The sequence below is a fragment of the Drosophila kikkawai genome, chromosome 2R, assembly GCF_030179895.1.
Source record: "Drosophila kikkawai strain 14028-0561.14 chromosome 2R, DkikHiC1v2, whole genome shotgun sequence".
NCBI lineage: Eukaryota > Metazoa > Arthropoda > Insecta > Diptera > Drosophilidae > Drosophila > Drosophila kikkawai.
This window is the reverse complement of record NC_091729.1, coordinates 27174929-27190572: the sequence shown is the minus strand read 5'-3', so window position 1 is coordinate 27190572 and position 15644 is coordinate 27174929. Positions and strand designations below refer to the sequence as shown.

The 15644-nt window shown below is 40.8% G+C and overlaps 1 protein-coding gene across 1 annotated transcript in view; it reads right to left on the bottom strand.

Annotated features, from left to right (window-relative positions):
* Positions 1 to 1782: 1782 nt before the first annotated feature.
* Positions 1783 to 15644, bottom strand: part of igl (igloo) — a 40607-nt gene continuing 26745 nt past the window's right edge. Inside the window, exons 2-3 of the mRNA XM_041777015.2 lie at positions 10588 to 10785; positions 1783 to 3364 (exon numbers count right to left, since the gene is read on the bottom strand). Of these exons, the coding sequence (XP_041632949.1) occupies positions 3138 to 3364; positions 10588 to 10785 (425 nt within the window). The 3' untranslated portion in view covers positions 1783 to 3137. The remainder of the gene's footprint in view (positions 3365 to 10587; positions 10786 to 15644) is intronic.

Below are 15644 nucleotides of genomic sequence, written 5' to 3'. Positions count from 1 at the left end.
AAAGGAACCTCCTTCAATGAACATTTTATGAGCCAATGAGCTGCCAAAGGCTGTCAAAGAGATTGACAGCCGCCCGTTCTTGTTTTGCAGAAGGAGATAGCAGAATAAATTTAGCCATCACAACTACCATTAGTCCGAGATTCTGTACATTTGTTTCCTTGGCCCTCCATGGCACTCAATACTCCGTTACTGTTCACTTACAGAACGCTTTGTTTTGAAAGCCTCATAAATTGCGCATACGCCATGTTGCACCGCCAAGCCGCATGGCTACGCTCTTTCAACACGCATAAATTCAGCGAGTGAAATATTTGTGAGCCGTGAAGCTACCCAGGAACAGAAAAAAAATACGGGAACGGAAAAACGAGCAGGAAAAATAAAATAAAAGCGAGAGGGAAAAACCGAAAAAGCAGTTAACTGAATGCTCCAGAGCACTTTAGAGCCACCGCGGGCGCGGGAGCCCCAGGATTGGGACTCCCAATTGACATGCACCATGCAATGGTATGCAAATTTCAGCCGGTATCTCTCTCTTATTTAGTCTTTTTGGTGGCAAGTTCAATTTGGAAGTCACACCTACACTTGTCCAACTTTGATGATGCACTCTCCGCGGATTTGTGTGGAATTTCGCAGAGAATTTTCCGTCCCTTTGGGACTTGAGGATGCTGCGGAGCCGCTGCGAAAACTTAAATATTTGTTGCCTTTGAGGATAATGCGCTGAAAGTCCCCCCTACTGGTCCTCGCCTGACGTCTCAAGTGCCGAGGACTTACCTCCACTGCAAAATTTACAGAGGCCCATCTAGGTCAAGTATTGTCAGAGTCAGCCACATCAACGCCATCGCAGTCATCGTCATTGTCATGAAAATTTCTCGTGCTAAAACTGTCACTGAAGTTCATGTCAGCAGTCGTCGTGGCACAGTGGGTCCAGAGCCACGGAAACCCAGCTCCGTTAACCACCTGAAGTGAGTGGTCTCCTGACCCATCAGTAAAATGCACACAAGAAGGACTTCACTTCACTGGAACCCGCACACTCGCACACACGTCTCGTTGAGACATTCAGCTGTGATTCGAGTATTTTTGGACCACAACCACCATCACATCACCACGCCGCCATCCTTTAAAATGTGCAAATGTCCTTGGCGACTGACAGCCACACAGTGGCAGGAGCGCCGCAGGAAGCCGAGCTTTCTCGCTCTCTCTCTCGAGGTAGTAACAAAAAATCGTTAAATGTTGGCCCTGTGCACTGCTGAGTGGTAGCAAATGGTTAAGGACTAATGCCAAACTGGCCACGAAATGATAATGATGATGCCATAGAGCTAGAAAGTCTAGAAGATAATTAGGATCAGATTAATAGGGTAAAGTGGGAAAATTAAAAGGAACAATAAAAGTAAAGCTTAGGAAAGCCGAAGATTGCATACCCTTGCAGTTTGCCTTAAAGTAAGAAGAGTAAATCGATCATAACTAAGCCAAAAATGCATTAATTTCCAATCGGAAAACTGTTTTGTGCTAGTTTTTATTGTATTAATCAATCTGCATACATTTTAAAAATTTAAATTTTGGCCAAATTTTGAGAAAAATGATGATGTAACCCCTTATCAATTTTTAAAAAAATTAAAAAAATTTTTTTTTTCCAGAAATAGCTTTAAACGACTCGGTTTTGAATGCTGATCAAGAATATATATGACTTATAGGGTCGGAAATGACTCCTTCCCCACGTTTCAAGCTTCTGACTAAAATCACAATACCCCTTAAGGATATAAAAACCCCATATAATGTTAATAAAAGAAATTTGCATTTTTATTGTATTTATTTTTATTACTCAATTAAAATTTAGTTGGGACATTCTCTGTTTTGGTTTGTTCTTGTTCGGCTTGTATATGGCTTGCTTTCATGTTTGGTTTTTCACATTTTCCGCTCGCTCACCCACACATAATTGGTTTTACCCGGTTAGCTCTTTAAATGTAATAATTATATGCAATTTATTTGAATTTGACTTTGATCTCTAATATAATTTCAATTATCTTCGTTTAGCTTGTTATTCATTTTTGTAGTTAATTGATTTGAATTTTAAATATTTGTTTAGTGGTAACAGTTTTCTCGGCCGTGGCCGATGAAAAATATTTTCCAATTCAACTCGCTCTAATCTTTGTCATTTTGCCTTTTGTATAGGTATTGTATATATATATATATATAGATGTATATATATAATGTGTGTGTTTCAATTGTTAAGTAGACAAATATGTAATACACTTGGTAGAAAAACAAAAATTGTGCCACCAGATTAGTTTTCATCAAGTTCATTTATTCATCAGTTTTATAAAGATACTGAGCCCCGAGGGCTGAAAAATTGTTGAGTTGACGTTCTCGAAGCTGCTTCACGTTGCTTGGGTACCCCTAATTTGCCTTAATCTGAAACAACATTGAGTTTCTTTGGTTTTTACTTCATGTTCATACGCATGTAGGTACAATTAACATTTTCTTTTTTATTTATTTTACTCATTTTTACTTGTTTACTTTTGGCTTTGGCCAGACAAAGTGGAAAAATGATCTCCCAAAAATTGTTCAGCATTTTCCTTGCATCTTTTGTCTTTGTTTGGTTTTTGTTTTTCCTACAATAAATTTTATGGAACATCGTGCCTTTTATTTATCTTTTTGTAACATTAAGTTTGTCATTGAAAATGTAACTATAGTTTAGTTTTAGTTACTGCCTTGGGATTAATAGGTAAAGTCTGAAAAGCAAAAGTTAAGTTGAATTGGGTTTTAATTAACGGAAATTTACTTTGCTAAAGTTTAATAATAAAAGGAGACAAGCCGAAAGAATAATTCCGTATCTCGAATCATTACTTTTTCGAATGTTAAATTTATTAAAGCTTTGCAAATCATACTTAACTTTGCCCTCGACTTTCGTTAAATTACATTTAATATAATTATTATGAGAATCATTTCGTTTTCGGTTTTGCCATTTAGGTTAAAACACATTCACTTAAAAGTTTACAACTGTGTGCCCTCATCGCGATCGGCCTTTTACACATTTACAATTTACCAAATTTTCTTTTTTAATTTTATTTTTACTTTCATTTAATTAAGCTTCATCTCTGTGACTGCCTTGTGACCAACAAAATTCAACCGGCTGGGTCCACTCCTTATTCCGGCTGGGCTTCCCGGCGTGTCTTGTGGCCGCGGAAGGAGGCCTGGATCTTGGTGGCCGCCTTGTTAAGCTCGGGATCGGTTAAATCAATGTCCAGCTCCTCGGCCACTTTCTTGGTGATCTCCTGGATGTCCTCGTCCTCGGGCGCATCCTTGTTCACCAGTTTGCGTGCCAAGTGGCCACGGAATGTCGACTGAATCTTCAATGCGGCATGGCACAGCTCTGTGGAGGAAAGAGAGAGGGCAAAGAAAAGGGTTTAAATTAGTGTTCTGTGTAGTTTACCCTTAAGTGGCCACTTGGCCAACGCCCCAAAAAATAAGAGAACAACTAAACAACTACAGAACTATATATATAATATATATAAAATGTAGAGAAGGAAACTTGTCTGGTGTTCTTGGGCTAATTGAAAGTTTAGATGATACTCAAACAATTGCCAGCATTTGCTAAAAACTTTTTTCAATTAGTTCTTTGTCCAGGCTGAGATTGTTAGAACATTTAACCTTTGTTTTTATTTATTCCCATAGTTTGTTCTTTGCTGAATCAGCATTAAATTCCCCCAACTGACCACCGCTGTGGCCAATAATTTACCCAGAATACCCAGAGAGCTTGTAAAAAAGGGGAATATAATCGAAATCACGAAATGAATTATTCCCAGAACGCTATTCAGAATGCTTAGTTTCCGCTCTTCTCTCTCTCTCTTTTCTACCCTGACAGGACCACGTCTTCCTGCTAATCCCATTAAGTATACGCAGAGTGGGCGCAGCGAAACGCATATTTTCTGCATATTTAATCCACCGCCAGCTGCGAGTGCGGATGCTGATACGGATGTGAGTTGGGTGAGCCTGGATGGATGGTTGGCTGGTTCTTGACCACGAAATTAAGCTCCATTTGAAGCACTCGCAGCTGGCCAGGATGCATGTGGTCACGCGTGCTCGTCGGTGGCTACGTGCCACCTTGTCTGATTATCTTGCTCCTCTCTCTCCTTTCTAATTAGCCCGTAATTGTGTAAAAATGCAAAGAAAGTACGTGTGCTAAGGAAACAACATTTAAATTACGAGATATATGCAGAGCTGGTAGGAAGAGTCTTAGGATAACCCGTGTTTCCTTTGGCTGTCGGCTTGCCATTTCCTTCATCTTTTCTCATTGCTTTTGTGCATTTATGCAAATTCCGCGAGAATTTTTCATTACAAAAAAATCTCTTCTCTGGTGATTACATTTCCCCAACGCTTTGTTGAGATTTTCCTACAAAAAATTGCATATATTTAACTTGGCCAATTTCCCCAGCGAAATTTCTCTCGTTTGCCTAGGGGCCAAGTTGGCCCAGGAATGGGAAAGGTCTGCGTTAATTCGCTAAACGTAATTGGAGTTTGGCCAAGATAAGCATTTGGTAGGAACAACCGGAAGCGGCTTCCTGGCATGTGCTATTTTATCAAATTACGCACACACGGCGTATACTTAACGTGATCCGGCCAAGCGGCACGTGCCATTCTCCAGCTGCCGCTTTTGCATTTATGCTTATTTATAAAATATTTAAAAATATCTGCGAGACGTGCAAATAGACCAACGACTGAGCTGTGACATTTGCGAAGGTCCTGTCCGTGCAACTAGTTAGCCCCGGCTAAGCCCTGCTGAGCTGCTGCGGCTGCTGCCTGGTCAGTAATCAAGCGGCTCTCGGGCGTTCCGCAAATAGAATTTGTGTCTATTTCTTTCAAAAACTTTTTGCCAGGCACACTTCCTCTTAGTTAGAAGCCCTTTTTTTGCTGTGAGTTTTTTGTTGGATTTTTCTGGAAAGCAACTAGCAGAATGTGCACTGAAAGAAAGGGGTTTTCAAGGGATTTAAATTGTTTATAACAGAAAAATCTAGAGCTTTATATTTACTATAAATTTTCTTTTAAGAAGAAAGAAGTTTTCTGAATTTGGTTTCTATATAAATTCCACACAAAAAAGTCATATTTACTTAGTAAAAACCCTTAGTTTTTCTCTCTCTGCTTGCTGTTTTTTGAGCCATAGACATTGTTCATGTTGCTGGCCATGCAACACATGTTAAAAGCCGATCACGTACGCTGCGTGTCCTGTCACAGGACCCCGCCCAAGTCCAAAATCTAAGCTACAGTGTCGGAAAACTTGTCAGCACAGGCCGCATGCATGTTGCTTGGACCGCTCCTGGTTCCTCTCAGGGTTTCCCTCATGGCTCCCCTCATGACTTCCCTCATGGCTCCTCCATACTGCTATCTCTGTCCTGATGGCAAGGCATACAAATTGAGTTTGCTTTGCTTGCTGGCAAAATGTCACTGCTTCGGCGGGCCTTGCACATGCACCGCCCACTTCCTGGGGGCTATCTACCCCACCCCAGGCACACCTTTCCCTGCCGGGATTTGCATGTGCAGAGCTTCAGGCAATGGGTCACGTCGCACTGATTGACTGACTAACACGCTGGCAGGTCTTTTGCCTAATTTGCATGCAGTTTTCCCTTTGCCCTAAGGATTTCTTTCCATTTAATTTCGTTTTATTTTCGCAAGCAGCTTCCTTTGAGCCCCGGAACAAACTCAATCATAAGCCACATCATCTGCACTTTTCACCTGTCCTTCGCTGGCATTTTATTGCATATATTGAGTGGTGAAAAATACAGCAAGTAAAACAACAAACAGGGGGGAATAAGCACACGTGTATCATCTCCTCCTCTTCAGGTGTGTGTGTGAGCAGCATACAGCGCTCTTGACCCACATTCTGCATAACAATGCAAATTTATATTAAAACAGAGGGGAAAATAAAAACAATGCTTGGCTATGAAACATGGCCAGAGTGTGTGCGGGGTGTCAGGGTGTGTGTGGCTTCCATTAGCGAGAGTGCACAAATCTGTGACGTGTGCTTAGTAATTGTGTCAGAAATAATAAACAAAATAAACAAGGATTGTCCCAGACACGCACATAATGAGCAAAAAGGTGCCAGAAATAAGGTGTTTTTGCTGTGAAGCGGAATAACAGATGCTGTGCAGAGAGAGAAAATTTAAAGTCTATGATATATTTAATTTATCCTTATGTACATCCCTTGAAATGCATAACCTATCCTTGAACATTATATTTTAATATAAATGATAATACCTCAAAGTCCTGCCTCAAAAATATATCTGCAAATGCAAGTACTTATCGGCTTAAATCTCCTGAAAAACTTGCTTATTTATTACGCATTCCCTCATATTTCTTCCCAGAGATAGTGTGCTGAAAGCTGCCGGCCAGCTGTCATAATTACGATGTTAAGTGGCTGTCGTAAATATACATTTTAATTACCCAAACCAGATTACCATGGAAGTCTTTCAATGCCATCATCAGCAGCAACATGGCTGCAGAGGCATCTGCCAGCGGCGACTCCATTTTGATTTAAATCGCGGACAAAATGGCCGCCCGGAATGTCACTTGGCCGAACTAACGGCTGTTTACCTTCGCTGGGAGAATGTTTTTCCGGTCTGCTTTTGAAATAAAGACAAATTGTGACAAATGAAGCTTGATAATAAGTTTGCTAAATGGGACTTTTAAGCCAAAAGCAAGGGGAGTGGAGGGTAGCAAGCTCTTGCGGTTGCCAAGATTGCGTTTTGGTTCCAACATCTACTTTTGCTTCTTGGCACAACCATAAGGACTAAGCCCATTTTTCAATTTCCGTCAGAACAAAGTCTTGTGGTTTTGTGCAGTTTTTGCCTACTTTGGGTTTCTCCGGTTTCTCGGGTTTTCCCGTGGCCATTTCCATTCGGGGCTTGTTATTGGAGCAAATAAATCTGCTGCAAGGACAAACAGTGGTCGCACTTATTGGGTTCGGTTTCTCTCTTCTGCAGATTTTGTGTGCAAATTTGTTTGTGACGCTCGCAAACAAACTCTAAATAAACCTGTTTCATTTATTTTGAAGCCCGTTCGAGAGCAGATGGGGCCTTTGGTTGGCTAGAAAATCAAACAAAAACTTTAATTAATATTAATCCTTTGCACAAAAGCTGATTACGGCTTGTGCTCCTCGTCCTGTGTTGAAACTCATTAAAAGTTTGCTCGAATTTAAGTTAATCCCGGGCCGTATTTAACTGGATTAAGGCAATGTTTTAATTATTCAAAGGATTGAAATTGAAATTAATGTTACACACTTTTGAATTCGTGAAATATTCACCTATTAATTTTGTGACCTGTGTGTACACATAAATTGTTTAAATTAAGCCCGGGCCAAGGTGTGTGTTCAAATCAAGCCAAGCAAATCGGCAATTAAATATTAACCGAGTGAATTTTCCAAGGAGCCTCAATAAACACGTCGACTTTGGAGTTGAGGAATTTCTGGAAAAAGGTGCCAACATTGTTGAAATATTTAAGAAGCCGTCAGGGCCGGGGCTAAACGTTTAACAGCAGCTAAATAAATACCTGACCCGTCTGCTTCTCTCCCTCCCTGTGACACGGTGACAGGTGAAACCCACATGGACACTGTGTGGCCAGTGGGCAATATAAATTAGGGGACCAGCCAGGCTGCTTCCTACATTATTTTCTTGTCTATTTTAGCCCACTTTGTGGAGACTCTTTATATATATCTTTTATATATACTTTATATAGTACATAGAGATGAGTGTTTGTGTTTTTTGGGGGGGTAAAGACCAGGTAAAAAATCGCCAATTCAGCGGCTAAACATTGTTTTAGCTTTGCCTTTGCCTCTGCCATTGCTTATTGCGTGTTTCATGTCAATGTTGTTGTACCTCCTTTTGTTTCTTCTTTATTTTTTTTTCTTGTGTTTCGTGTCGCATGTTTTCTGGATCCGCCTTTTTGTTCTTGCTGGGAGGGGGAAGCACACTTAACAATATACTTAAATGGCTTGGCCTGACATGGCCGTCGCTCTTGTTGGTTTTTTGTGGGTCTCCCCGTGGCGGTGTAAATGGAATTACAAGCTTGCTTAAAACCGAAAATCCAATTAGCAGGGCACGCTGCGACGCTGTTTTATCGCAGTTCCTGTATGTAGTTGTGGGTTAGAGAGGTGGCTTCTGCCCGGAGGACATCACGAACGAGTCCTAAAAAATCTGTCATAAATTCTGGTTGCCCCTGGTGATACTTTCAAGATGTTTGTAGGACTTGAAAGTCTTTATTTATGAGTGGGATTAGGTCTTTAGTGGGAAAATATAAACAACATTAGGTGAAGTTGTATAAAAAACAAGTTCTTCTAGACTATTTTGCTACAGGAAGTTTAGGTGCTTTACAAACATTAAAAGTTATATTTGTAACCCATATTTTCTCTAATCCAATTAGATTTTTAATAAGCTTTCACCCACATGTATCGAATTCCTAACAAATTAAACAAACCAACAGCCTAATGTACGTTCATAATTCATCATAATCAAATGGAATCCGCCAACAATTAAGGCCAGACAAACCAGCCGGATGCAGTTCAATTACCGCAGTCCTTGGGGTGGGATTTTGGTCCTGCCCCCGCCATAAACAATAATTAGTGTGTTTATGCGGGGGTAAAGCCCTGATTATGCAAACCGATACAGCTACAGATCGGAGGCCAGGCCGCAGACACAAACAAATTTGGCCAGGACCAAAGGCATTAGGCCAAAATGCGTAGGTGATTCTATCTGTGCATCCACAACATGACTGTCTCTGTGCTGCTTTTTGGCCAAAACGTGGGCATGAAGCCAGGCAGGCTGGCCAACTGCAAACTGCACTTACACATGTACAAGAAAATATCCTTAAATGGCTTTCGATTTTCCCCTTGCACAGTTAGTGTCCTTTTGTGCCTGTGTTTGCTCTCATTTGCATGCGAAATGGGCTAAATCGCAGCAGTTTTTGGACTCAGAAATTGCCTTCACTCGACCATACACATACTATATGTGTGTGTGCTTCGGTTTTCTTGTTTTTTCAGCTTTGCAATTTTACAATATGTGCTGGCTGTGAGTTTACAACTAGGCCAACACCATTAGCCAGGCCGCCTGCGAGCGATAACTGTGAATAATGATGAAGTTCTAACGAGTTTTGTTCCGAATGAATCGGTTGTGCTTTCGATGTTGGTTAAATAACGATTTATTTTGTGGAAACAAGAGCGGTTTTCGTTTTGAAATAAACAATTTTAAAGAGAGTTTAATATTTATACTTTAAAGAGATATCAAAAGTTAGTCAAATATTTATGGAATTATAATTAATCAACAGAGAAAAGGGTCTAATCCTGCTAACGATTTATTCGGTTAAAGTTTTAAATAAAACCACCAAAGCTTCTTTCAGGACACTTCCCTTCAACGCCTCTAATTGAGTATGTGCTCGGTCACAAAGGAGACAGAGACAGAGGCCAGGTCCTCCACGTGCTCACATCGTCCTTTGAGTTCTCAGGCGAGTCTAATTAGCCGTGGCACAAATGTATGTATGAATGGCTGTCTAGGAAGGAGGAGCACCATAATTAAGCCAAGTGGGTCCGGAACGAGGAGTGCAGATAGAAAAGTAGTGCCGGAGACGACGACGACGACGCACACGTGAGGCTCTGTGGCTCTGTGGCTGTGTGTCTGCCAGAGAATCCCTAATGCGGTTGCGTATACGCCCCGATGACAGCCTCTGACTTTTTAATGAGCCGGGGACTACTACCACTACGGCTTCTTCTGCTTCTTCTCTCTGGCCTCCAGTCATTGTGCCCAGGGCAAATTATAGCTAAAAACTGTCAGCGCCTGAAGCGTCTTAATAGGGTTAAGCAGCGGCGGTTTCAAGATTTTCATTATTTATGAGAAGCAGACAGGCCGGAGCGATTAAATAACCAATGGCAATGACACCCACCAGAAGCCCTTCACACTTCCTTCAATAAGGGAGAGACCAACATTATTTCCAGGCGGCAAAGTTTACCCTGTTGTCGCTGCCAAGTGACAAATATTTTTGTTGCCCCGCAGCTGAATATATATTGCGTAACAAGGAAAGTTTGCATTCCGGTTGGGGTGGGGTACCCAACCAAGCCAAAGATGTAATTTCAGCTTGTATCTCCCAGCTCAAAGTCGAAGTTGTGCAGAAACCCGCTGATTCGAAGACAATGTGTGCAGGGGGCAGCCGCAGGACTCTCCAGGGATCAGAGGGCTGGGCTGAGGCGTTGCAGCGCGGAAAACTCTAAAGACGATTTGCGCACAAAGTTTCGCCTTGTTCTTGTCATTGTTTTGCGTGTGCAACACCTTTAGTTCACTGCGAAAAATATGGGACGAATTTGGAGAAAAAGGTGCTTTTAAAATTGGACTAAAAAACATTAAACCTTATTAAAAAAATGTTTATAAATATATCTCTACAAATAGTATGTCAATATAAATCCCTCCTTTGACCAAGGCTGGAATTATATCCTATATTTTAAGTTTTTCCAGTTTTAAACCGTTTTTTGTCAAGTGTAACCCCCTTGATTAGATCATGGACCACGGCTAGGAGCACCTTTTAAAAGGTCCTTTGTCCCTGGCTGGCACTTTCACTCACCCTTGTCGTTAGGATCGAATTCAGCCTCGAGTTCGGCTTTGGTTGGCTCTGCGGCGGCTGCCTCGGCGGCGGCAGATGCCGATGGAGCTGCACCGGCGGCGCTGCCATTGTTGGTCGCAGTTTTGGTTTCCGACTTTTTCATGGTTTCTCTCACTTTGTGGCCTCGAAAGACGGCTTGGATTTTTGTGGCGGCTTTTGCTGTAATTAAAAAGAGGTAAAATGTGAGTAAAGAGAATAAATTCTATAAATAAGAAATTAAAATTGATAAGAAATTTATGGAAGAATCGGGAGATGGAAGATAACACCCTTAACTAAATGAAACCATCATCACCTTATGTGAATAATAATAAACTTGGCAACATTCTCCCTCTGCCAGTTTTATAACTTTCTCTTTGAAAGAGAAACCTCTCCCTCCATCAGCTTTATAAATCGATATAAATGGGTTTTATTATGACCAGAAAGCTATCATGTGTCGGAGGAACTTTTGCTTTTGGCACATCATCGACAGTTCTTAAAAACTTCGGCTGCAGCTTTCAGGCAATTAACTTCAAAGGGGTTGTCATGCACTGGAATTCCATACCATTTCCCCCGTTGGGGCCAAATCCACCCGCCTGGGGCTACTCAATCGATTTTGAATCGAGCTGAGCGAATTTTCGGAATTTGTTGGCTCTACGCCAGAGAGAGAGAGAGAGTGCTCGGCTCAAAGGATAACAGGGAGAGGGCAAGAAGGACGAGGCACAGGACGGGGGAACTCGGGGCCTGCTAATAAACTTGAAGCGCAAGTTTTGCGCGAAGAAAGGAAGAAGGAAGGAAGCCCAGGAAGGCTATGTGCAATAAACAGAAATATATTGAGCATGTTCCTGTACCCCACCAAGTTCCCTGCCCGGGTCAGCATTCATTTTTTATGGCATTTTTCACGCAGATACCGACAAAGAAGCACAGGAAAAAAAGAAAGCAACCAACGGCCTTGAATAAGTTATAATAAATTGACACGTAAGGCTTTCGGTATGCCAGCCAAACACTATCAATAAGGCAGACCGAAACCCAAAACGATACCGAAACCGAAACCGTTGCTAAAAAATAGTTGTTTGTGCTTGGCACAAGGTTGCTCTTAGGGGGAGGTGGGTGGTTACAGCCCAAGGGGGCTAGTGGTGTGTGTGTGTGTGTGGCAAGGTTGTTGCTGTCAAGTGGCAAGTGCTAAGCTTTTAATAGCTGCCCAGCTAGCTCCGGCCCTGCTATTAAATCATCGAACATCCATCCATCTCCTCTATATCTTGATCTGAAACTAGAAACGGCATTGAGACCTACGCAATCCATATGCTTTAAGGATTATTCGACTTTGAAATGGTCTTGTTTCTACAGCAAATAAAAAAACATATTTACTTCTCTCTGGCTTTAGGGCCTGCCGCTTGGCTTCTCTGGTTACCAAAAAAAAATCTCATATATTTTGCATGAAGGCTGCTTTTTTAATAAATTCCCACAAAACCGTAAAATGTTTATTTGTTTTTTACTCGAGAGATGCTGCAAAAAAATGCAAATTTAACGCTGAATTGGATTTATTAATCTGCCAGCTGTTCACATTTCTAGGAGTCCTTTGGGGTTTTGTTTGGGAATTATTTAAATCGTTTAAATAAATTTGCAGCCAGGGAATTTCACAATAAACAAAAAAAGCAAAGCTCTTTTGTTTAAATTTCTAATTAAAATCTGAGCTTTGTTTGGTTTTTGTCTCATAAAACATCATCAATAAATTATAATTAGAAACTAAAAACCGGAGGAAAATGAAAATTTATGTGGCCTCTGTTTTAGTGCAGTGAATTATGTGTGGCAAGGTTATTAAATAAATTTTGCATGCGGCTCATTAAACCTGACAGCCGCAGCAAAAATACATATATTTTTTTGGCCCTCTTCCGAGCACTTAAATTGAATAGCCACAGGAGGAGGCAGGCAGGAGGCAGGCAGGTAGGCAGGTGAGTTCGCACCTGTGTCTACACGCAACGCGTGTATAAAGTGCCTGACACTAAACGCAGCACGCACCCAATTACACACGGTGCCAGGAACAGGCTCTCCGCACGTGTAGAAGCCATCTTCGTACTTAATTCATTCATAATTTGGCATTTGCCGAGCCATAACCCGGAATCATTTCCGTTTCCGGCAGGAAAAATATGATTAAATTTGTCAAGCTCAAGCCCAAGACGTCTGCCTTTCCAAGCCTCCTTAGCAGAGAGTCCTGACCGAGTAAGTTATTTACGTAATTAAAATTCATTAGCTAACGTCTCTCGTTCTCGTTCTCTTTAGTCTCCCTTTCCGTTTCCTGCTGACAATTGTCGCTTGTCCTGCGGCGAGGAAGTTTTTCAAAATATTTCCTCCCCCTAATTAATGCAATTGCAGAGACTCTGGTTCGCTGGGAGTTTTGCCAGCTGGAATTGAGTTGTCTTTTAATCAAATGGTTTTGTTTATCCGCTCTACAAAGTCTAGAAATGCTCACTAAAAAAGATGCTTGTCACTCGCTTTAATTTATTTCGATTTACAACCACGTAAAGCCAGCCTTCAGCATCGCCTGCAGCAAATTACGTGCAATTTATTATTTTAATTAAATTGCTGGTTGTCAGCCATCAGGTTGCTGCAATTTTATTTGAATTTTACTCGGGCATAGTATATACTCAGGTGGCCCAGTTGTACGCTCGCAAAAATAAGAATAAAGCTACGGGTACAACAAAATGGTAACCGGAGGGCGAACGAACAATGCCTGGAGAATATTAAAACGAATGAGTTATGCAGGAGACGAGAGCCGGGGAAAAAGGCGGAGAAAAACTTGGCCCAGCTGTGTGTCTTGGCCTTAGAGCAACATAAGCAGCGAGGAGCTGCTCACTCGAGCCGGAACTTAAATAAATAAGCAAAAGAGCAAACAGCGAAGGACAGCAGGACAGCAGGACTTTAGGTCTTCGCCAGAAGGCAAACAGTTACTCGGATTTCTTTCCATTTGAACCAGAAGACATTTCATTTATTAAGATTTCCGGCTACCTTTTGAGTGTAAGAGTTTAAGTGGACTATCAGTGAAGGTAATGTGAGGAGGTGTCAGAGAAAGTGAGCTGGAAGGGAGCTCTGAAGCTGAGAACCTCTTAAGACTTGGAAAAATAAATATAAATCATATTGCTACCTATTTAAAGGTACTAAACTCGCCTAGTTTCTTTAAAATATTCCCCAAAAACTATATTCAAACACTCCCTATTCTTAGCTCACCTGAAACCCTAATTTCAGTGAGCTTTCTGGGATTCCCCTGACCACATAGCTCCCATTAGACTTAAATGCCTGTCACTTAAGCCCCCCACAATGTCCATTAAATGTTCATATATAGCTCAGCTAACTTTTCCCATTCACATTTCACTCATCTGGCTTTTGATGAGGCTCCTCAACACCTCAACCCTCACCTGTGATGTGATCTATTTGTGGCTGTCACATTTCGGTGGCAAATTAATGGCTCACACAATAAAGTGATTTATTTATGGTCTTAAACTGTAACTCAACCCGAGTTATCATCAAGACACACTCCACTCATAATTTATTTAGCTGATTTATATTATTTATTTGCTTTTATTGCCGTGACTGTTTTCATAAACGGTTGCCACCGGTAATACCCCACTGTGCGTGGCATCAATCCATGACCTTGGCTGATTACAGTTTTGTAAAACGCAAACATTTATCAGTGGCGACGGATCACGAAGGGGAAATGTTTGTGGCACGTGCTGGCAACCGCAAAAGGCAACTATTCTGATATATTGTTTGGAAATTGCCGAGGGAAAATGGCTGAGGGAAACCGCACTATGTCACTCCGAAACAGTTGTGTGTGGGTTATCGATTGCCACTCGCAAGTATTTCTTTTCCAATCAAGTGGCTCTCTTTGGAAATAGACCCTAGAGTTTATGTAGGGTAATTTACCTAACCGAGGGCTCACCTAATTGCTGGGCTTAGTCCCGTGGCAGAAATTATGTGCAGAGCCCTGGGGTCAAGGGAATATGTATCTGAGAATGTGCCATAAATTACAGGCTCTTATCTGAGTTAAATGTGAGTTACCAACACAATCAGATGGGCCATAATGAACAGGCTTTGCATAATTAAACCCAGGCAAAGCCACAACTCTGTCTCTCTTTCTATATTGTATGCACATATCAGGGGGGGAAAGGTTTATGTAAAGGCAAAAGCATAATTCATGTGAAGGCTCGCCGATAAAAACCAATTTAAAAATTCTGAAACATTGCAAAAATGATTCATTTATATATCTATTATGAATTATATGTTCGGTTTTATACAAAATTCAATTTGGTTTGCCTTCACTCTTATCTACGAAAAAACCCTCTTCACATAAATTGAGGGAATTAATTGATTTATTTTATATTTTTTTTTAAAGGAAAAGCAATTGTATGGCCTTGCAAATAAATTCCATTGGACTTGTTATAGATTATATATTTTATTCTTATAGGCTTTCTCCTATTTTTTTAAATTTTTAAAGTTACTCATACGCTCCGTTGGCCCCTTGGGGTACAAAGGCTAAAAAGAAACTTTAACTATTTGATATGCAAGATGGCACAGCCTAGAAAATTATGAAGACAGAAAAAAGCAAGAGCTGATGACACCATTGAGCCCAAGTCCCAGCTGGGAATTGGGCGATGAGCCATAAGCTGGTCACGTTCTACTTTAGAGAATAAAAAATAAATAATTCCATTTGTTGACAATTTGCTTACGTGAGCCCAACGAAAATTCATTCAACTATTTGTTGAACAAACTGCTGGCAATAATTAAATTCATTTGAATAAATAAACATTTAGATAAAGAACCTAACTATACAGAAAGAAATATATATAGAAAGTCTTAATTGGAATGATCGCTGATTATAAATGCAATTAGTGGCGGTGGAGATAACTCAAGTTAGAAATTCAATTTGGCAAAAGTTTTGATTAGGAAAACTTGGTTTTTTTTTCGTGAGAATTTATAGCAAAAGTTGGACTAAAGCAAGGTCTAAGAAATATTAGTATTTAACCAGAGATTTCCTGTTTTTCTAA